Below are 24,135 nucleotides of genomic sequence, written 5' to 3'. Positions count from 1 at the left end.
AAGCAATGTTAACACGGCATGAAGTCTTGTGTTCTACCCATATCTTGAGTATCAGTTTTACTGAGACAAACTTTGAAATATATTTTTAATATATAAAAGAGTAATCCACAACTAAGGAAAATCATCTATACATCGAGGCCTCCTGGGTTGCTAGTTATTAGGCAAACAAGAGCCAGCTGTCCTCAATATCATAAAGTTTCTCTATTCCTTCCCTTCGATATAGCCTTGGACACAACAACTTATAAGCAATCACAGTAAAAAGTAAACTTGATAACCCCACTGTAACCAACAGGACCACTCTCACAATAACTGGCTGTCGTTTTAGCGCTTCACATAATGTCTTGATCCAGTGCAGGGTTGTTTTTTGAAGATCAGCCATTCGGTTGCAAGCATTCTGGAGAAAAGTGTGATATAATAAATTTGGTGTTACAGGCACTAATCCACAATATCCAAGATACAAAGTTTCCCTAAATAGTAGTCAGCGTCACTGACTGTTGTCATTCGTTTGCATGCTTACATCATTGGAGCCGGCCTTCTTGTTCCGCTCTGCATTACTCTGATTGCTGCTGATAGTAGCTCCATCTCCACTTGAGATCTGTGATGACCATTCATGATTAGTCTGCGTATGCGTAGTTGGTATACCCACTGCGTTTATTGGCTGGTTTGTCACAACTCCAGTTGGCAGCGTAGTGTCTGTGGCAGCTTGGCCTTTGTCGTTTTCTCTACGTGTGAGTTTCAGCATCTCAGAGAACTTTTCAGGCAGTGTAGGTTTGTCGTTGCCTTCGCTTTGTGCTGAAAGCAGGTATTGGGTAGATGTTTCGGTTTCCTGTGATAAACAACAGTGGTAAGTGCATTTACCGGGAACTTAATTTATACGCCTCTTGTGAGACATCTCCCGGGAGGATCTTTCCCAAAGGCGGAGGGGGTTTTAGGCACTCATCAGTCAGCGGAAAAAAGTAAATGGTAGGGGGGGCCAGTTTAGGGAAATGGTGGTGATTTTTGTCATCTTTCTTGTTTTATTGTTCCCCTCCTCCTTTTTACCTTTTCCTTTTTGGGGGTAGGTATTGAAATACTACTAGGGAAAACTATGGAGGACCAAAAGTGGCCGTCTGCTTTTCTGCTATCAGAAGAGTGGGAAAGTAGATTTGGTGTCTTTGTAGCATGCAAATTTCTACTTTTGTGCTACCTAAAAAACAGACTGATCATTTTTATTGTAATGCATTCCTCTGCAGTTTTACTTTTCCTCTTTTTGCTGGCGGCCGAAAAGTGGCCATCTGCCTTCCTGTCCTCAATGGGGACCGTGAATGGGGTCATGAACCTGTAGGTTACGACCATTTCCGTTCGGGGGGAGTGAAGACGTAGAAGCCAGTACTTAACCATGCTTTCTGGGGTGCACTGAACTAATTCAAGCTCCATTGAAAATAGTGTAAAATCAACCAAGTTTGGAGCCCCATGGCAGGCAACTGAAGTCCCTGAGGCCTCTCAAACAAAAATCAATGTGTTGTTTGGTCCTTCAGATTTCATTTGATTTTCAATTTTTAGTAGGTTAACCAATGAATTTTTTAATTATCCGCCCAAAACAAACTCACCCCCCCCAAAAAAAGTGAATGTTGCCAAGCCCTCCCAGCGGCCATTTTTCAAATGACATCCCTCACCTTCTTGGGGCTCTTCTGACTAATTTTCAATCCCATTTTTGTCTGCTTTGCCCCCAGATGGGTGCCCCTGAATCTACAGAGATGATCCTGGGCCATACTGACACAATTCCACCATTTCCTGGCCCAAACAGACCCCTCTTTTCGAAACAATCTCTGGGGGTACTTTTTCTGCGCCTCCGCCTGGCGGAGAATTTTCCTTGAATTGGGACACTGCACCCTTTATCTGGGGACCAATCCCATACGGCAGTATCAGTGTCCCCTTTACTATTTAGGCAGAGAAAACAGCATCTCGGAGGAAGCACAGTTTTACAGCTATCATCCAATAGACACACAAGCTTACTTGGGCCAAGGAAAACAGGTGAATCTTTCATTACAAAATATCGGATGGACTGTAATTATTGGTTTATACGTCTTCAATCTCCAAGAAAGGAAATGGTCATAACTTAAGGTTCACCACCCCCTCCGGGGACCTCGGAAGGCGCAAAAGCAGATGGCCACTTTCGGCCGCCTATGTAAAATTTCTCCTCCACTATCAAAAAAGTAGAATTAACGGTTGTCAAAACGTCCGATCCTTCTTTCTGCCTGTTCAATGGCCACTTTTCGGCCGCCAGTGGAAAAATAGTCAAATCTGCTTTTCTTGAAGCAGAAAAATTTAGTTTCTTTCGTTTGAATGAAAAATGAATGAATGAAAACATCTCTGGAATAGGGTGTGTTCCCCATGCTGCATTTATGTGTCGTATTCCCACTCAACTAAGTCACTGGTGTGTATCTCCATATATAACAGCTTTCTGAGTATCGAAAAGCGGTTCAGGGTCTTCACTTGCGCCAAGTGCTTCTGCTTGTACATAGCTCTGGACTCTTGTATTTCTGTTGCATGAACTTATTCTAAAAGATTTTAGATTACTTAATCATATCCAGAACTGTACATCTAATCCAGACTTAAGCCAGTGAAATTAGAATGAAGAATTCATTGGGCAAAATTACAGCCCAAGGCTTCAAGAATTGGCTCTTTTTCATCAGCTTCCGTGGATTTTTCTTAAGATCTTGGCTTGGAATATTCTCAAGCCGGCGACGCCAAGAGGCAATAAGGCAACCAAGTCAGTACTGTTGGTTCTGAAGCTAGCTATAGTCCCAAGACAACTCTTTACAGTCGTATAGGCTACATGAGGGAAAACCTGCGATACCTCTAAACCCGAGGTACCTATCAAGCAAGAATCTCTGGGAGACAACGAGAGAGAGAGAGAGAGAGAGAGAGAGAGAGAGAGAGAGAGAGAGAGAGAGAGAGACTGGGCTGGTTGCGGCGCTTGGAGGGCATTGCCTGACTTAAGAGTCCTCCTGCAAGCAAGCGTCAACTACAGAGACTATAGACCACATGTGGATTGGCCTTTGTTATTTTTCTTGGGCCACGACTACGAGAACAAATCCCAAAATTTGCCTTTCCCAGTGGTTAAAGAAAACATTGAAGATGACAGTTTTTAATACTGAAAATTGAAAGTTTTACCGCCGAATTGGTTGCCGATTTTAATGCAGCGCCAGTCACTATTATACAAAATTAATTGACGCAGATCATAACATTCAGTTTGGTCTTCGTATTGTTTCAATTTAATCGTGAGAAGCAGATAAACGTGATAATTAAAGAAAAACAGCTTGCAGATAAACAGCAACAGCAGGTAGAAAAGCTGCATAAAATTATGGCACATGAACTGATGACAACAGTAATATATTTGGAGAGAAGAAAATACGTTTAATATCACCGCGTAAAAACCTGAATTTGTGGTCGGTATCTACATTGTAATTATTTGCATCATCGCGTTCTCATGCATTTTAATTACCTTGGTGAGCAGTTGAAAGCTTGCAAATTAAAACGAAAAAGTGAGAGTTAACCCCTTGTCGATCGACTGGCGAAAAAGAAGTCCAAATGGGGATCTACACAAAATTGAATGCAAAGATTAGCGGTTCTGGAAACCAATGAGTGCTGAATTTTGAAATGAACCAAAGGAATAACTTGCTTAACAAAATGATGATACGGCAACTTAAAATTAATTGCACCGCTTATTGGATAAGTTTAGCCACGAGAACCATACTTTAGGAATTAAGTAGGCCTACTCCAACAAGGCAGTGTAGCTTTGTTTATGACCTTGTTTTGACCCAGCGTCAATGCCGAATCACATTCAGCCATTTCTTTCTGAAGTCATTTCGTCTCCAGTTCTACAAAATTCTTTGGGAATTAATAAAAGTTGAAATATTTTGTTGATTAAACAAGTACAAATTGCATTAGATTCAAAGGACAACTTTAAATTTGATTGGTTATTTGATGTGCTTATTTCATTTTTCATTGATCGAAGTATCTGTCACTACTGTCGACACTGTGCAATTGTTCATTAAGCACCAAAGCTGTTACTTCTTTTGATTCTAGATATTCGAAGATTTTGGCTCAAATCAAAGCAAATTTGTATGTTAACTCACCACCACCACGTCAGCAGCCAGTACTGTAATAGCCACACCACTTCCAGAGCTGTAAACGATCCAAATTGGTATCCAGATAAATCCAACAAATAAAAATATGAGACACCCACCGACTGCTCTTGATGGAGCCATTAGTCACGTTTTCTTTTTTCTTTTGATGCGGATGTGTTGGATAACTTCATAGCAGTGGGGGTTTTTCAGAACCAGTTCCTGCTTTAACACCGCACTTATGTTTGATTTTTACTTGGGTGTATATAAAGGCATCGATTGTAAGTGCTAAATAACGTATGGAGAAGGGGTGGTACTGCACAATGCGAAGTCGTACGTCATGGAGCAACAGCTGTGACAGTTATATTATGATAATGGCGTTCCGTAGGATGGGCAACTTATAGAAGCTTTCAAGGCTACTGGTCTGGCCTCTGAACTGCCTTTGACTGGCCATTACTCGATAAAAAGACCCACTGAAGCTATCATAAGAATTTTCCAGATATAGATTTGTTGAGACTATTTGTTTATTGTTCATTCTAAAAATGTCCGAAGTCATCTGATTTTCTGTTCTTTTTTTTTCTTTACTTTTAAAACCCTTTTTAGAGGTCAGCGTCAGTAAACAAAAGAAATATCTGTATGAATTGGATACCAATGCTGCCTACTTGCGTCATATGCAGCAAGGTATGCTTTGTGTTGGTCATTGTCTCGCAGGAACCTGGGGAATTCCTTTCAGACATCTTGGGGGGGTGTGTTAAGTAACAATAGTCTGGAATGTGTTTTGGGATTGGACATGTTGGGGGGTACCCCTCGGTCTCATTTCTTGCTGGGTATAACTTGCGTTGTACGGTCTCTCCTTCAAGTCACCGCAATGCAGACTGAGTTTGTTACTTCTGCTCATGGGCTTCATCTTTCCTCTGATGTGGAAACTGACGAAATAATTTCCATTCCGTTCACTTGAAAGTGCAAACACAGACCGCACTTAATTTATTCCTACTTTTCTATAATGTTCAATTTTCTCCTTGGAAGTTGGGTCGGTCTGTTCAACCTCAGAAAATAATATGCAATGAATAAACATGACAAGTAGCCTACACCTGAAAAACAAGTTGTACGCAGCACGCGCTAAGGTTGCTAAATAGGCCTTTTTGTTAATATTTATGCAGATTTTATTCACGGCAACTGAAAACGGGACTCGTGTCACGATGGCTGTAAACGGAAGGGATCTTCCCGTGGTTCCCAAGATAACGTTCGGGTTTGTGGAGGATTACGTCGAAAAGGGCTCCAAAAGCAATGTAGAGCAACAGCTTGGTAAAGACTTCAAGTATTTTAATATTCCTAATCTGAAGGATAAGCAGTTTATTAACGGGATTTTCAGCATGCATCGTTTATGTCTACGACTAAACGTCTGGTTGTTTGAGGACTTTTTGGCATTCAGCAGTTTACTTTTAATGACCGGGCTATTCCTTTCCAAGTTCACAATTCTACAGATGCTAATTCAAAAATTACAGATGTTATTTCACTATGCTGGGTGCGATCAATCATGGAAGAAGGAAAAGACTGGACCAATCGAACTGCACCAATAACGTGTACGGTGTCGGGCCAGTGATTACGATTTTTATACGAAAACATCTGAAGTGCCCAAAGAAATCATTTCAATGTCAAAATCTACCTTGAATAGTGGCTCCTCGTCTCGTTTGATTAATAATCCACTTTTTTTCCGCAGAAAATTTGGAAATCGATGAAAGCTAATTTCTGGCAATGATCTTCGTTCGTGATTAGTACAACATAGGACTGAACAATGCTTCGCCACGCTCGCCAACAGCGCGGAGTCCCCTACAGCCTCATTTTCAGTTCTGGTGCATAAAATTTGCATAAATAATAAGAAAGGCCTGTAGAATTATTTTAGGGGAGAGAAGATGTTATTTCGCAGAAAGACGTCATTCCTTCTACCCTCTCTCTGGAAGACTGCTGCAGAATTTCTCGAGATCCAATTTTCAGGTAATTCTGAAACACAATTTTGCAACGGGGATGGGTGATGACAGCCAACCTTCCAAAGTAAAGTACGCCTGGTTAGGGCGTCTGTTGTGAATTCCAAACTGACGCCTAATCAAATCGTAAAACAACCTTGACAACCCCAGGTGGGAGGATTCTATAGCAAAATACCAAAGGTAGCAATATCTGCCCAAATTGAAGGCCCCTCGTGATGGGCAAAGAAGAACGAAAACCCAATCTTCCCGCAAATGAAATTTTCAGTGGGAAACTAATTCGTTCTTTAGACTTCTTAATTCGTTATATGGTTTAATAATTCGTCATGCAAATAATGAATGTTTATGAGTGCAATGGTAAGAATAATTTCAAAAAGTGACAGATGAAATATGTTATTCTACAGGACGATACGAAATGAACGTGACACATTCATATTTCTTCCCAATAGGCCTACCTACGTAAATCCTCTTCTGTTCAGCGAACAACAGTTATTGCACATGAATGTCTGCTATTTTGAGAAACAGATTCGGGTACCACCTACTTAATTTGAAGACATTACTTTAATCTTCGCTGGAATTATGAGGAAATCCTTGGATCGATGCTACTGCACCACCTTTTGATGGCTGGACCCTGGAAAGGTCCATTTCGTTGAAAAAAAACACAAACATATTTTTGACGTAGCTCTTTTTTCTTTAGTTGGAGCTTCAGCAATCGGAGATCCTGCACAGGCTCAGTGTGCACAAACGATAAGCTTACTTCTAGGAACTTCGAATCCATAAGACATAGAACTAAGAAGAAGAAACAGATTGCAAAGGAGCCTTCATCATGTGAGGGGGGGCCAAATTTCATGTGGTATACTGATTTGTACGATTAACTCCATTACAAATTAACTCCATGTGGAATTTGTATCTGCGGATGTGTGGATGGATTTTCAAGACGTATGTTGCGGCTATGAAGCGCACTCACTTGGTGATCCAGCTATGGGAGTAAATCCCGGAAGGGGGTGGAGTTTTATACCCCACCCCCCACACACACCTTTTGAGGTGGGATGGGCTATTGACCCCCCCTCCCCTTTTTCTTGGTGAGAAAAAATACATGTAAGCAGATTTTGTTGCACTTCTCAACAACCAAAATGTATTTAGTAGCCCTAAAAGAAATTGGTTCAGCTGATTTGCATATTTCTTAAACCGCGTGAGGTCGCTCTTCGCCTTGATTTCGAGCGGCCGGTGCTCGCTGCGCTGACCTACGACGAACGCCCTGACCAAGGCTACAAATACGCCGTTTTGATGTAAGGTTCTGCAGGAAGGTAATACACAATACAGATGTACATCGCCCCCAGTGTCATATGGCGACAGTGCCCCCCCCCGGTCAAGTCATCCCTTCCCACTGTATCCAACATCACACCAGTTCCCGGCACAAAATTGATTTACGCCACCATCATTGCCGAAAATGGTATCAGCAGAAAATGGTTGCATGCATCAGGGCCAATCATGGAACACAAAACCCCTACATTCGCCAAATGCAACAATTTATACAAAGAAACTACCAAGACCCGTTTGAATTCAGAGTTTCACGCAAGGAACTGTCAAAGTAATTAGTGAATTGATAGAATGGAGCATGATTCGAAAGCTACTATCTAAAACTAGCTCAACTCGCTGCATATTAAGACTCAGTCTGGATACCAAACCCAATGATTTCGACTTCTCTTCCAATCAAGGGTCCTGTATCACCCATTGTCCGTGTGACCAACACTCCCCCAGATTTCCAGGAATTATCAAACTATTCTGAATTTATCCTGTTCATATTAAACTCAATTTAACGTCAACACTTTTTTCAAACTTGTAAAAATTCTGACAAAGATTAAAATTGGTAGCCAAATGAAAGGGGAGAAGATCAAGACCATTCGGATGGTCTCGTTGATATTCAGGCATTTCCGGCTGCGTCTATACCAAGAATTTTGTGAACTCTCCAGGTTATATCAGTCGGAATACTCCACAATTACGAAGAAGAACTAGGATCGAAAAGATTGGAACATGTTTTGATAAATGGAAAGCATTTTTTAAATTGAACTTGTTTTAAAGCTAAATGAGAAGGCATCCAAATTAACATAAATTTAAATTAATAAGCAACCACGAATAAAAAGCAACTTGTGAAAACTTCGTTAAAACAATTTTTGAAAAATGTGCTTCACTTTTTCAAAAAAAAAATACTTGAAGAAGCACTATGAGACTTTCGCAGAATACCGTCTGAAAGATCGAATACTTGTATACGTGGCTTTGGCTGCGTTCTCAATTCGGATGCTTTCTCATATCAGATGATTTCTCAATTAAGATGATTTCTTAATTCGGATAAAATGAGATTCCCATAAAATACATAAGCCGTTACGTTGTAAAAAATGTCTACACAACGGCAAAATGTTCAAATTATAAAGTTTTTGTCCTGTTTTTAAAGAATTTCGAAATTCATTCAGTCCTACAGTTTACGTTGCGTATACAAACATTTTTTCACTCCCTATTAAAAATTCACCCTATTCGGAGTCTAAAAAAATTGAATTCTTAAGATTTTGTTCGGTTTTTGAAAAATCTCTAATAAACTTCTAAAATCCCCCTTTTAATCCCTTTAAAAATGACATTCGCTTAAAACACATTAAATTTAACAAAAACATGTTCCAATTTTTTTACACCAATTCTACTATGTAGTGGATTTGTACTCCGACCGGCATACCACGGACAGTTCACAAAATTCTTGGTACAGACGCAGCCGGTTTTGCCCGAATATTAACAATACCATCCAAATGGTCTTTCTACCCTCCCTTTCATTTGAATACCAATTTCAATCTTTGTAACAATTTTCACAGTATTGAGGAGCATTACAGAAAAACTTTTGACGTTCAACTGAATTTAATATGGACAGGATAAGTTCGGAATAGTTTGACAATTCTGGGAAATCTGGGGGAGTGTTGGTCACGTGGAGATTGGGTGATACAGGATCCTTTAAGAAGAGTAGTCGGAATCATTGGGTCTGGTATCCAGACTGAGTCTTAATATGCAGCGAGTTGAACTAGTTTTAGGGAAACTCGCCGCCCCGAGATAGTAAGTCGTCTCGGCGAGGTAGTAACTCGCATTGTGGCATTCTCGTATGCAGATGAACATTTACGGTTTGAAATTTCATGGTAGTCCGTCGGTAAAAGCCGAAATAAAAACTGATAAAAATATTTTACACAGTCTTATAATTTATGAGTAATAAACTTAAGCAATATTATACGTCAATTATGAAAGATTCTAATCTTTTATCTAACCTTTGCTGACAACAACTGTGTGACGTCAACTCAACGGAATCTGGAACCCATCGACTGCAAATAGGTAAATCTTTGCAACGTTGTACAATCTCGTTTTCACGTAAGCACGGGCAGTGAAAACAAACGTGCATGGACAGGGAGACCTAGGTACGATATCGCCGGAAGTGAAATCGAAAGGTCGTTAAGAAAATTCTCCATGTAACTTTTCCTAAATATTACTTGAGGAAGATAAAGGTAAAATTCCAACATGAGTGTTTCTTTGGGAAGTTTCAGTCAGAAATTATTCTTCCAAAAATTATCGAACGTGATAGGACAGCCCAACGTAAAATCCCTACAGGAGGACCGCGCGAGGGTTCCAGAAACTCCCTGCATGACCTTTTGATTTCAGGTTCTATTAGGCACCGCCGAACACGGATATTGGGGAGCAAGGTTGCACTGACCGTTCCCGCGTGTTATTAAACTGCACGCCAAACCGCACCGCATGCGTTTCGCGAGAAAGGTGGACTACACCCGGCCAATTACCAATTTGATATCAAGTGTATCGTAAACCACGGTCGTAAACCATAGTTGTCACCCTCACGTGTAAGCCACATAAGAACACCTAGTTTTGGACGTGGTAGATATCCGGGCTGGAGTGATACGAGCCCAAGCTCTAATTTCACAGCTTGTCCCCACCCATGCCCCAGCTCTGGGGTAGGCCTACATGGTCTTCAGACGCGGATGCTCAACCCTGTATACAGCTTCTCACACCCGGGACTATAACCTTGATCGTCAATTATAAATAAAACACTGCATGATTGATCATAAAATAATACAGCACTGTCTTTCCTCGCACACAGCAAGCCTAGGAAGATTACAATAACTTAAGTTATACAAAATAAACTATACACATATTACAAGCACGCTGTAACTATACGCATATAGCACACTGTAAGGATACAAGTTCACACAATGGAAAGACAACTCTCGACGACGATTGGAGATTCAGAACTGAAGATCTACTGCGTGCACTGGGATAAACCCAAGCACGTACATGACCCAGACCGATTCCTATTGGCTAAAACCAGTGATGTAATGCAATACATCATCCGCGATATAGCTCAAATATCATAGTCTGTGCCGTTCGCAACAATTATAAGTGTTTAACTAGGAATGTCTACACCTAAAACACACTTTACGTCACGCTTAAATTTATTATGTTGCTGGTCTTGGGAAATCTGGCAATCCTTATTCCTCATACAAAATGACAGAATTATCGACGAAAAGGTTCACAAGTCCAAACCAATTTCAAAGATTAATTTGCAATCAAAATTGGGAACTCCCTATAAAGAGAAATTTTGCCAAAAGGGGTGACTTATCTATTTTTGACTTTATATTGCTTTCCAGTAGCACAAATTATATGCACGCTTATAAAATTCGTTTAGTACACAACGAATAGTTTAGGAGTATACAACTTCAGTAAACAACACAGTGAAAGCACGTAAAAACACGATTGTCACAAAGTAAAGTTCGGAAGTAGCATTCCCTCGGACTTCCGTCAATGTTGTCGCGCCCACTTAAGATAGCACTATACTTGAGATGGCACTCTCGATTTTACTGTTGCTAGCATTTTTCCTTCGGTGACTACCAGAAGCCTTTTCATACGGCGCTCACTTGCCTTACATGTACCTTTTTAGACCAGACAACTTGCAGGGAAGATAAGGCCCCTGTTTTGTTTCGTTTTGATGAGAGAGTATGACAGCAAAATACTCCCCACCCCACACAAGACCACCTGAAAACATCCCCAGTCGAAACGATGGCACATGCTCGATTATGTCCTGACCAGAGTCAGGGATAGGCGCGACGTCCACATCACCTACTCCATACCTGGGGCAAACGGCTGCTGGACGGATCACCGCCTCCTGATCTCTCGCCTCGACAACATCCCTCACCGTCGCTTCGACTGTGCCAAACTCTGATATTCCCAGACATCACAAGGTATCTCACCGAACTCCAGAAGCCGGCCTTAGCTTCAATAGAGGATCACTGGACCACCCTCTGCGATGGGTTCATCGCTGCCGCCGAGGAGACGATTGGTTTTGTCCGGAGAAAGACCCAAGATTGGTTCGACGAGAATGATGAAACTATTTCCCGTCTCATCGAAGCCAAACGCCGGACATACCTTGCCCTTGAGAACCATCCGACTCCGAAAAACAAGCGAAAAACCAACAAGCATCAGCTGAATGTCAAAGATGAATCTGAGAAGTGCAGAACGCCTAGTGGCAGTGGAAAGCAGAAGAGATCCAGAACTATGCCGAAACAGGACATGCGCCGTTTCTACGCCGCAACCAAGGAGATCTTCGGTCCCACAAGATCAACAGCGGACGGTTTAAAGGATGTACATGGTTTCATCACCATCACTGACACCCAAGAAATCCTTGATCGTTGGAGGTCTTGTTGCACCCTTGTGGCTGTCTGACTAACAACCAACACAGGGCACATTAAAATGTGTTCATGTTCGATGACCCTGAAAGAAGAATGAGAGCTTCAGTCAGCAAAAGAAACAGGAAAACACTCTAATACTAGCTTTATTGGACACACACATGTGGACTTGGTCATCACTGAAAGAACAATGAATAAAATGACACTTTCCAAATCTTAAACTAAAAGGATCAATATCATCCTCCAAATGATCCTTAAACGAAACCATAAAAGAAAACATGTTCTTGTCGCAGCAAAGGGTTACTATCATCAATAATCTTCATTGGAAACAACAAAAAGAATTCATCTGGCCAGGACGTAAACAAATCATGTTTGGTCCTACTCAAACCAATAATAAGTTAAAGAATTACTCCGGCCTCAAGTCTTGTAGCCATGGTGACCAACTTGGTCTACTGGACCAGACTACTGCCAGATTGCTGGAGATAAACAGTCACTTCCAGGAAATTCCACTGGACCTAATCTGCAAGGGTCAGTAACTATGTTCAGTGAACCCTATGCTGCACACACTAAGGCATGGCTAGGCGTTCAGTACACTGAGTACAGCATATCCTGGCACAGCAAATATCAAAAGGGTTCCTTAATAAAATACTCTAAAATCATTCCTGAAAATGAACTCCTACTACTACTAGAGTACATGTAACCAGTATTGAAATTTCAACTACATCACTTCAACATTCTTCTCAGAGGGAAAATACTGGATCAGGACATTTTCTGTGTACTGTATAAAATTCCTCCAACCATGGATTCTACCTCCATGCTCCAACTGAGAGTCCAGTCTTAGTTTAAAGTCTTAAACATCTAAAAGTTATACAATAATATAATAGAAAATACACTTGCATCATCATAAAATGGGAAGAAACTCTACATACCTGAAAGAAGAATGAGAGCTTCAGTCAGCAAAAGATACAGGAAAATACTCTAATACTAGCTTTATTGGACACACACATGTGGACTTGGTCATCGCTCAAAGAACAATAAACCAGAGCCACTTCCTGTACCCCTGCTGTACCCCTGTGATGATGTGGCACTTCATTAACTATGTGGCTGATCCATGTAGCTAATGGGTAAATCTAGTCGTGCATCAAGCAATATACACTATGTACAGGGACATTCCAAGGAGAAAACAAAAAGTTAAACAAAAGAAAATAGGGCGGGGGCAATTTCCATCTACCCAAAAGTATTTTTTCAAGAGCCTCCTTAATGATCACTCCAGCATCCCGGACGACCTCCTTAATAACACTTCCCAACCCCCTATCCACCACTGGATGTCCCTGTCCTCTTCGCTCTACATGTACTAGTTAAACAAGGCCTTAAAATTCATAAAGCCAGCCAAAGCTGCAGGACCAGATAACATCCTTACTGAATTCCTCACTCCTAAGTATTGCGAGCAAGATCTTTGCCCATATACTTCTTAATCGCCTCCTAATCCTCGCGGAAGACGTCCTCCGTGAGTCCCAGAGTGGCTTTTAACCCTCCCGTGGGACAATCGACACGATCTTCTGCGCCCACCAACTCCAGGAGAAGAGCCAAGAACAACAATCTGTGATATTCATATTCTGGGATCTCAAAAAGGCCTTGCAATGTGGGCTGTCCTTGCATGTTTTGGATGTCTAGATGACTTCGTCACGATGGCATGGTGGGCTGGGTATGCCATCCAAATGCCCTTTCGGACCCGTTTCCCATCACTGGAGACCTCAAAGAAGGCTGCGTCTTGGCTCCAACGTGCTTCGCACTGAACATGGCAGCAATGTTCAAAGAAATCCCACCAGGCACCTCCTCTATTGGCGTGCGATACCGCATTGACCCCGAGTTGGTCTGCTGAAAATCTGCAGAGGACAGCCAACCTTTACAAGAATACCTACGAATGCTTTGGAATGAAGGTGAATACAATGAAGACCAAAGCCCGCATCCAACCTCCCCCGGCCAAAACCTCCCAAGCACCAACATCACCATCTACAGCCCTAGAGGAAGTGGATCACTTCTCATACCTAGGGGGCATCCTGTAAAATACCCCCACGTGCGAGAAGGACATCGAGAACCAAATCAAGGAAGGAAGGACCGCTTGGAACAACCTCGTCCACTGCCAACCCTCCCATGCAACTCCTGCCCGTGATTTGTAGATGATGTAAACAGGGCGCCTGAAGGTTGGCAGGAAAATTGGAAAGTTCTCCGCTGTAATTGACGGGTTGGGAACTACTTGATTAACACATGTTGCAGAAAAACCCCACACCGAAAATTTTACTTAGTCTCATGCAAGCTGTCTTATTTGACTAATAAGATTGTGATACATGGGTAATTATAATAAGTAATGAAAAAATGTCTTGACTAATTTTCTCAAGTGGTTAGTAATGTACATAAATAAATTAATGATGCATAAAAATTATTTAGTAAGACAGGAGACTTAATTAGTAATGCAAGAAAATTAATTTGTCATTCTGACTTATTTAAATAGTCGTGGCTATGTTGACTGGTCACATTACAAGTCACTTTCGAGTTGGTTACACTTCAAATAACAGTCTGAAAACAAGATTACAATCAACATTTTTACTCTAATTTCTGATTGACACAGAACAAACACAGAAAGTACAAACTTTTCAAAACTTTAAACCAAATATAAATACCATATTCACCTTACTCCATGTACTCATATCTAATACTAATCAGAAGTGACAGCAAGTCATTTTTTGCAAGTCCAAGTCAAGTCACAAGTCGTTATATGCAAGTCCAAGTCAAGTTACAAGTCAAAGCTGGTATTTACAAGTCAAGTCACAGAAATAGGGACTGGAGTCCGACTCGAGTCCAAGTAACATGACTCGAGTCGCAACTCTGACATTAATATTCTTACTTTTGATTCAGGGACTCTGATTCAAGATTTTATCAACTTTGCCTACATTTATTTGTAACAGCCGAACGGGTCCCATTCGACATGCCATGCTTAAATAAAACGATAATGTGACCTGTACTCTCTGTCTTCAGACTTCGCTAATAATTTTCGCATTTCAAGTAGGTCTAACATTGTCTAATTCTCACCTTTTGGAAAATTTTCCAAAGAAACTGAACACCCGTACAGCCATACGCGAATGTGACAGGCTGGATGCAAAAATGGCATCCAATTGCACTCACCTTTCAGCAAGGCGAGGGCGGGGAACCCGACAACCAAAGTGATCAGACTTTAGGCACATGTCGTTTGGTAAGAGTAATGTTCTAAAAGATTTGTCAAACAATTTGTCATGTAAAAATCAATTCGTCATTCGTCTTTACATTAGTAGATTAGTCCATCATTGACATTCGTCCTCCTCCACTGATTTTAATCCATCCAGCAACTTTACCGACTCGTAAAGCATCGATTTTAATTTGTTATTCCACTTAACAAATTGGTCAACTGACTAATTACTGGCAGTAGTTTTATCCTCGTTTTGAACGATTTTTTTACCCGGAGTGATATTAAGTGCTGAGGATTAGAGAGGAAACACCGGTAGTGGAACAGTATTCTTCTAAGCCAGGCTGGCTGCATTCAGAGTGCAGTCCACTATTTCAAATGAAAATTTCTGGCCAGCTCATTAGCATTAAAAGTGCCTTCACAGCATCTTTTGAAAAAGGAGATTGTTTGACCTCCAAACTGGTGAGATTGTTTAAATCGTTGCCAGGATCGATTCCCTGGTTCTTTGAGCTTTCATGTGAGAGCAGAATTGCTAAAAACTGCAGTTGAAAAAATGATGGCCTAAGTGGCCGAGAAAATCGAGGTTGCCACTTGAAAAAATGGCTGCAACCAGATTTCGGAAAAGTTACTTTTCGGGGTGATTTTGTTTCGTAGGAATTAAATGTATTTGGTTTTAAACCACAAAATTGAAAAGAAATTGAAGGATTAGAGACCAGACAATAACTTAATCTGTGTTTCAGAAATCTCAGGGATGTTGGTATGCATGTTATTGAGCCCTAAACATGCTGATTTTACACTGTTTTCAATGGAGCTTAAATTAGTGGACTGTACCCTTCAGGCGCTGTATAACACGGAAACCTGCTTCCACTGTCCTGCGGGATAAAAAAACACAACCCCCCAAAAGCTGAAATGAGTCTGAAAAATACTTGCAGGGACAGCTTCAGTCGGAGTAGATATCCTCGTTGTTTGAATCCTACCAGCCCACAATTGAGCTGGCGCTCAAGGCGGCCTCACGCGCAGACTCGCCTCGCGGGGCAGAGCTGACTTGCAGCATTGTGGAATATCTCTCTGGTTGTCATGGTCACTTAAGTTACCAGCCCGCAGTGGAGCTGGTGCTCGGGTACTCTATTCTCCCGCCGACTCGCACAGCTGCACCGGGGAAGTCTGGCTCACTCCTCTGGTTGTCATGTAACAAAACTGTCGATTAACTCTGCATAAATGCTTTGAAAATGCCGATGGATCAGGCGCGATTCCCCGTAGACAGCTTTGCTAATGGGTTCTTTACCAAAACCTCTGTTTGGTGGATCAGATTGTCGCAGAGGAAAAATCTATTAGCGTTAGTTTATCCAAAACTGTGTGATATACCTTAATTTTCGGAATATAAGTCGCCTGGGGTATAAGCTGCAGCACGCAAAAATCGGCAAATTAAAATTTAAAGTCGGCATATAAACGGCATCGGTGTATAAGCTTCCTCTCACCGCAGCGCTGATGATCCAACCAAGAAGGTCATCGTGCTGCGTGCTGAAGCGCCAGTATAGTATGTACAGTACGTCAATGCATGGTTTCAATGCATGTGCAATTCTAATAAATCTAAGCAGGGGTGCGACCGAGTGCCAGCATTAAAATGAACATTAAGTCCTAGAAACTTAATCATTTTTGTGGGCTAGATGATTTTTCCTGCATGGGCCGTTCCGCAGCTCTTGCCTTTTTTCCAAGCGGCCAGCAAAAGTTATGCGGACGGAAATGTACCGTACAATCTTAACTCGAAGTCAGTTAGATATATGTCGAAAGACCGTATTATCTTGGAGGCCGACTTTTTTCTCGCCAGTAGAATATGCTGTTAAGTACAAAAATACCTCTGCACCCTGAAATGTCCACAACACTACATCCGGTCATCTCGAAGTTTTGTGACACCGATCAAGAACTTACCCACACATTGCTTCAAAATTGTAGGTATTGAGGAGACCGCTGCGAGGCCTTGGTTGGAGTCAAACCGCCTGTGTTGAATGCATGCGGCATCCGAGTCGGCGCGGCAACACACGCAACCATGGAGGTAGAATCACTACCTCCATGCACGCACAAATCACCCTCTCAGGCTATCCTGACAGCTACCGCAGAACAATTCATAGACAGTCCAATCGCTGACTCTTCTGATAACGTGACCACAGAAAGTGATGTCATCAGAAACCCCAAGTGAAAACTGTTACGATAGCGCTACATCGCTCTCGTGTGCTGAGCTACTGTTATCAGGTGGGCGCCACTATGGTCTCCATTGTTGTAGTCACGACCTGATAATTGAAGCACCCGAGCACAGAATAAAGACATAATCATACTATACAGTTCACTTAACTTCCCTCTGTGTCTGGAAGCTACCTTTTAAAGCTCCAAACAAGAACACATAACAAAAACAGAGCCGAAGTTCTGTCGCATGCCACTGTTAGTAAACGGCGCCCATTAGTCTACAAAGATTGCAGACCAGTAAATGAGTTGCCATAGACAACAGTGATACCCCCACTTAAAAAATCAGAGAAAATACTAGTTTCTCAGTTGTTCAACATACATATCAAATTAAAGCTCATTTTTCCTCATCTTTCATTTTCCTCTAATCTTCAGTGGCTAAACAAATGACTTCTGAAGATATTTCTCTCCAGAGACGATCACTACTCAAAACAGTCATTAGGCCCATCGCCATTTTAAAATGTGATGCCTACACTCCATTGCAAATTAGAACAATTTGGAGGACCCCGTTTGTCTGATACTTTCAGAAAAAACTAACTGGCAGTCCTGCTGGTTAGTTCCATTCTCCTTGTTTACAAATCATCTAGTCCACGTGCCACGAAGAGCTCTAACAGCAGACGCAATTTGGGGCGTACTTACTGGCCTGCAACCTTTAACAAAACTACAATTAAACAGCGTCCTCGTGGATCGTCCTCGCCCTCCCCGTCGGGGACTAACGAGGGCGCTATTTAATCCTGATTTTGTAGACTAACGGGGGCGCCGTTTAATCCCGCTCGCATCGGTAACACACACACGCGCGAACAATGTGGGGGCAGCAGTCGAACCAGGAATTCGAGCATTTGTCAACGTGCCCTCAAGAGTTCACAGACTGCGACGGCGACGCAATCTGTCGTCTTTTGTTTGAACTACCCCTGACTTTGACAGAGGGATAAGAAGAGACAGAACACCCATTAAACACATTGCAAAGGACAGGTGACACAGTAAGCAACATCGTTGCAGCACCCTTGCCATGGTCACGAACTGAAAAAAGGAGATACTTTGCGAACGTGTAAGCGCTGTGTGTATGTGCGCCACCCTGCCACAATGTAATGGTGAAAAATAACAACCAATGCAAGGTCCAATATGTTGATGGCCACAGCATAGTAAAGGTGGTGTGTAGTATGTGCACTTCTTTGAACGTTGATTTTTCTCTAAAGACATTAATTATTTACATATTTACATTTTTAACCATGGGCGTTGCCCTGAATCAAAAATTAGCATTTCCGCGATATCTCTGAAAATTATTGAAATAATTATATGCATTTTGTCTGAATCCCTCGGCGGGTCAGCCAACCCAGCACAATTTGTAAGTTCATCACATCGTGGATTGTTATTTTTAATAAAATCACCCTTTTGAAAAAAATAATGTACATGTATATATCGGTCACATAGCTATACATACTTGTTAATACAATTTTGAAATCTCTGAGTTCACAACATGTAAATTGTTACTTTTAATAAACGACAGCGACCGGGATGAGCACGTCGCAGGAGGGCAGAGATAGCTCAAGTCGCAGGCACCGATTTGCCCGCGAAAATGAAAATAACTTCTTCAATCCAGCCGTGAAACGTGCTTGCCTGCGCGGCGACTGCAAACAAAAGGCCAAATGGAATACAGCCTTGCCTGACGTCACTCTTCAATTACGACCCGGTAATTCGAGAACTGAGGGCAGTGTGCTCACTCCCTCTGTTCCTGTACAATAAGTACTTATTTCTTGCAGCATTTACGTTTAGGATGATAAATATATCCAAAGTCAATGTTATTTAATCCACCCAAATGTTCATTCTGAATCATATTTTCTTGTCTTGTTTCGGTCTGTTGGCGAAACCGGGGTAAGCAAGTAACGAATTCGATGTTTGGCCAGAGGGGTACTGAGAAAGCCTAATCGAAAGCAGCATGAAAAGAATGCTAGGGACAGTCCACCGCCCAGGAATGTAGTGTCCTACCGAGGCAGCATGAATTAGTCCTCAAATAAATGAAGAATAGGTAATTCCTGCGCGCCCATTATCACCTGGGAAACTTGGGTTAGTTTTGAAATTCAGTCAAAAAATTATGAGGATGGGAAGAAAGTGTAGGGTGGACTTTTTTTGGAAGTATTTTGTCGTGCCTGGCGCATGGATTTCTCAGTCTAAATATTTGTAATGTCGCCTTTTGCTAGCATTTCAGCCATGCAGAATGTACGCCATAAGAATTACGTGTGATGAAGTCTTTTCGACGGTTCATGAAGATTCGGTGTTATTCTCTAAATCACTCCTCGAAAAAACACGTGTGCTCATCAGAAGAACCGCAAGTCGATTATCTATGATACCTTGTGGACTAGCACCGGCCGCGCTGCCAGTAACTTGGGGTGAGGAATACTGGGGATAGTTTTTTCCCAGTATGGCAGCCAAAGTCGCTGGAAATGTCAAATGCGATCAAGAAATTAACTCCCGTCCGCAGGGCCAGCAAGCAACGAACAACACAATGGACAACACCGTACAAGAGTATAGGCCAACATCTCACAATACTGGTGGGGAGGGGACGAATGGGCCTACTGACAGTCAAGGAACTGGTGTTAATAATGCCATGAGTTCGGCTGGTCAACCGCCTGGAAATAGTGGAACTGAGATCGGGACAAAGACTGCAAGCAGTGTTGGATCTGTGCCTGGTTCGAATTCTGCTATTCTCCAAGATGGCCATCATGTTGGACAAAGTAGTATGACTTCAAGCCACCATCCTTCACAAAATCAGAGTTTAGACCCGTATGCAGGGCCCGGAGGAACCTTTCAAAATAACAGCAGTATGCACAACCAATTAGTGGACAATTCTGGTCAGAAAACAGCACAGAACATGACAGGCAGTGAGGGCTTCAACGGCGGTTATTATGGGAATCGAAATGCTGGATTCGGCATGACAAACCAACATGGCGGACACCAGACAGGAAACGGACCGCCGAACTCAGCATTAAACATGAACCTAGGTCCAAACCAGAACCAGAACATGGCAAACAACCCGTACAATCAATACGATGGACACTTGGGATCCAGACAGGGATATTCCCCAATGGTAATGGGGTCTAGGTCGGGTCCAAACGCTCCTTCCATGCCGCCCAATTATGGATCGTCACACCAGCAGCAACCGAGACCGTACGGCAGCGACCGAATTTCGAGCTCAGCACCAACCCTTTCTCAACTTCTTCAAGGCCAAAAGCACGTGCCAAACTATTCAAGTAATTACCCCAGTCCGGGTGATAATATGGGCAAAGGGCTTGATGGAGGAGGGTCACTTGGAATGATCTCAAATCAAGGGTCAGGAACATTCCACCAGTCGCCTCAAAATTGGGGACAAAGAAGCAGCGGTATGTCACAAGTCCATACACAGTCGGCGAGTGGAGCAAACACCTATGGCCCCAACATGGGCAGAAATCAGGTTAGCAGATGTCTTCTTTTTTGGGGGGGGGTGTCAAATGTTTGAGTAAGGCCCTAGGCCTACCTTTTTTCTGCTTGGCCTACATGTGGTGTATGTAGGCTACTAATAGTGTTGTAAACATGGATGGGTCTAGGCCGAGGCAAGCTCTATGGCCGAAGTTAGGTACGTGTAGGAAGATTAAATTTAAAGTAAACTTTTCTTAGTCATAGTTTAACCCCCCCATCATTTTTAGCAACATTTGCAAGTTCCAGTGACTGATCAGTATTCAAATTAATGATATAGTGTAAAATATGAGGCCCTGCCCTCTTAATCTTCCTTGATAACAGTAAAGAACCAATTCTTTTGTTTCAGCAGAACTTCCATTGTTAAGGGAGTTAGGTGGATTGTGAAGAACATTACATCCATGGACTGCACAATCACAGTACTGTGTGTGACCATGGTGTGACATGTTTCCATTTGGAGATGAACACTTTAAATGGTACTGTTGAGTTTGTGAACTGTTGACTTGATTGATTAAAGCTTTCCTATATGCGCCTCAACTTTTGAAACTTTTATGCCTGATAGGCCCTAACTAAGAATTTTTTCTCTGAATCACTGTACACGGACACCACCAGACAATGGATATTTATTAACTATGACTGGAAATTTTTTGCTCAGATAACACCTTTTTTTTAATGCAAAGTCATTTTCGCTGTCATGCTCCATGGCTTTGAACAAAATTATATCACTTTTTTGGGGGGATGCTCAAACTTGGGCCATGAGAATGAATATCCTGGATTTGGCTGAAACTGCAGCCCAAAAATTTCATTATTTCAAAGAGTTATTATCTCGGAAGTGATGTTGTTTTACCCATTGGGAATGGTTAAAAAACTGGCTACAAAGTAAATCGGCAGTTCACAGTACGCCCGCGTACAAATGGCGTGATGCAAGACAGACTGAGAGCTAGTCTACTTTTAAGGTTGGTTCCCTTTGCATGGACGTGTACTTGCTATCGATGTGTGGTTTGCACACCAACTAATGAATGATGAAAAAAGCTTCATTGGTTTTCAAAATTGTCGGGACGGAAATCTGCGATGTTAATTCTTATGGTCTTACAGGTTTGTCCAGTGTATGCAGCAACATACACATTTTACAGTGTGTGCCCAAAGTGTATGGTCAAGCTAAATTTAATAAAATGAAGCTACCCTGGCACCCTTCCACACACTAGAAGAATCCAAAAGTCTGTTGCAGATCACCCAATTTGGGATTCCAACAACTTGCTGTGTGATTTTTGAAATATTTGCACTGCATTTCAGATTTTGGAGACATTTCACTACATGTTGCTCAAATGAATTCTTGAATATAAACGGTGAACCCATAGCAATGATAACATTAGTATAAATAAGTGTGATACAGATGTGAAATTGGTGTAGAACTTTGAAAATACAGGGATACAAGTGCACTACACGTTCTTTGAAGCAATGTACATGTAGCTTGCTGTGAGGCCATGTGGTACAAAATGTTCAAAACAGGAATCAAAAAAGTTTTATTTTGCTTGGCAATACCCAAGAACAAATGGGTAAATATTTCCTTGAGCGTAATTCAATTCCACATTTCACCTGTTTTCTAAGGTGTAACAGGTCAGGAAATCATTCCATTGTCACTTATGTAGTTTTTATTTTAATTTTGCCGTATTTACACTATTGATTTATTTCTGTGTGAATTTAAAAGCTTGGACAAAAAAATAGTTCTACTTCAAGTTTCCGACCCTAATTTCTTGATGCGACCCTAAGATTTTAATGGCAAGTTAGAAATCAAATTAAAAAAAAAAATAAGAATTTATAAATCCTGTCTTCTCTTTCTTCACAAAACATCTCTCAACTGTTTTTCATGTCAAAACATGTTTTTTACATGTTTTCCTACTTACACTTACAACTAATGGCAAGAAACTTCCGCTATTATCACCAATTCCCTTCGTGATTTGCTATCGTGGTGTTGAAAACACATGCGCAATGCTTAATGCAATGAAGCAGTGCTGCACTGGTTCCTGCCACACTGCTCCATTACCAAAGAAGGCATGATGGAAATGCAACCAGTCTATGCAACTTGGCCAAAATAGCATTGTTGCACTACACCATAATCACACACAGCCTCTACGGATGCATGTTAAAAAAAAAACCAGATGTTGCGAGTTGATTCCTGAAGTTAAATCACAGAACTTGTGTCTTGTCTGTGTATGTATTTTCTTTGCTCATGAATTTAATTTGAGATTTTATTGTTTGTACTGTGCATGTATTTAGAGTGAGCATGTTTCCACAAAATTTCCTGCCGCAGCACGATGTTTATTGCCTGCCCCTCTTGTGCATCATGCAGCCTTGCCATGTGATATACGGACATTGTTCGCCAGGTTCCTGTCATGATCACCTGACTAACATGCATAATAGTGCAAATTGTCCATAATTTTTAAGGATTGTCGTCTGTACATACCTTTTTACATTGATTACTTAGGCAATTATTTATCACTTTTTGTGGTAATTTTTGGTATCTTTCATGCCCATTCAATCAGCATCAAATATTGACTAAAAAATTAATTTTTCTTCTGACCTACAGCCCCTATTCTGGAAAGGCATGTAATTGGAAGCAGATTTTTTTTCTTGGCCTTGGCAAAATTTAATTTCAGAGCAAAAAGTCGTAATGTAAATGTGTGTAATTTAAAAAAAAACAAAAATTGAGTTTTTACATCTGTTAGGCCAAGCCTACGTACATGCTGTGCTACTGTGATGCCTGCTCAAAGATCCTGAAAATTTTGGACATCAGATGGTCTTTGATGTATTATAGAGCATTTCTGGGAGTATGAAGTGTTTTTCTGACAAATGAAAGGAATTCATTCTCCATGTAAGTGAAGTTACTCATCTATGAAACGAAGAAGAAACACACTGAGTCTCAAAAGTACTTTGTCTCAAAATTTTACAGAAAGCATGATTACACTCATACCATATGCTACGGTCAAAGGTTGACTTAATTACCGTTGCTCACCCCTAACAGTCCCAAATCCTCCGATTTCAGTATGATTTTACATACACCATAGGGGGTTAAGGGTTAAAGCCAAAGAAGTTGGCGACATCAGTCTATTTCTCAAAAAGGAGTGTGCAATACCATAGGATCCTAATGAAATGGTGAATAATTTTATACAAACCAGCTTTAATTTCATCTTTTGATGAGAGGAAAAAAACAATTTCCATTATTTTGGGACCAACTCTTGACAACTTTTTTGGCAGGGCTCCAGTTTTCTAACAAAAAAGAACTGGACAACAGGTCTAGGAACTGAAGAATCTTTCCAGACCTGAACTATGTATATGAGACCTGTGCCATAGATGACAAAAAATATTTTGCCCTATGTGAAAGGAATACCATAACAGAATGCTATTTATCTGTAAGA

At 41.4% G+C, this 24,135-nt stretch overlaps 2 protein-coding genes across 10 annotated transcripts in view; one reads left to right on the top strand and one right to left on the bottom strand.

The window, feature by feature from the left end:
* Positions 1-26: 26 nt before the first annotated feature.
* Positions 27-17,113, bottom strand: LOC110974903 (uncharacterized). Of its 2 annotated transcripts, XM_087146189.1 has the most exons (4): positions 16,961-17,113; positions 4,122-4,170; positions 518-826; positions 27-394 (listed from the first exon to the last, which is right to left on the bottom strand). In XM_087146189.1, exons 1-4 carry the CDS (start codon positions 16,966-16,968, stop codon positions 158-160), a joined length of 603 nt encoding a protein of 200 aa, XP_087002315.1. In that variant the 5' UTR covers positions 16,969-17,113; the 3' UTR covers positions 27-157. The 2 variants fall into 2 exon arrangements, with proteins under 2 accessions (XP_087002315.1, XP_022082541.1); XM_022226849.2 differs by lacking the exon at positions 16,961-17,113 and having other exon boundaries at positions 4,122-4,643.
* A 2,154-nt stretch (positions 17,114-19,267) lies between these two features.
* LOC110974873 (AT-rich interactive domain-containing protein 1A-like) overlaps positions 19,268-24,135 on the top strand; it is a 117,697-nt gene continuing 112,829 nt past the window's right edge. For all 8 annotated transcript variants that reach the window (XM_087146645.1, XM_087146644.1, XM_087146641.1 and 5 more), the window contains exon 1: positions 19,268-20,717. In XM_087146645.1, coding sequence (XP_087002771.1) covers positions 19,689-20,717 — 1,029 coding nt within the window. In that variant the 5' untranslated portion in view covers positions 19,268-19,688. The remainder of the gene's footprint in view (positions 20,718-24,135) is intronic.

The sequence above is a fragment of the Acanthaster planci genome, linkage group LG15 (genome assembly GCF_054643075.1).
Source record: "Acanthaster planci isolate LZ-2023a linkage group LG15, COTS_SCS, whole genome shotgun sequence".
Classification (NCBI taxonomy): Eukaryota; Metazoa; Echinodermata; class Asteroidea; order Valvatida; family Acanthasteridae; genus Acanthaster; species Acanthaster planci.
Note: the sequence above shows the minus strand (reverse complement) of the source record. Positions and strands in the feature narration are given on the sequence as shown.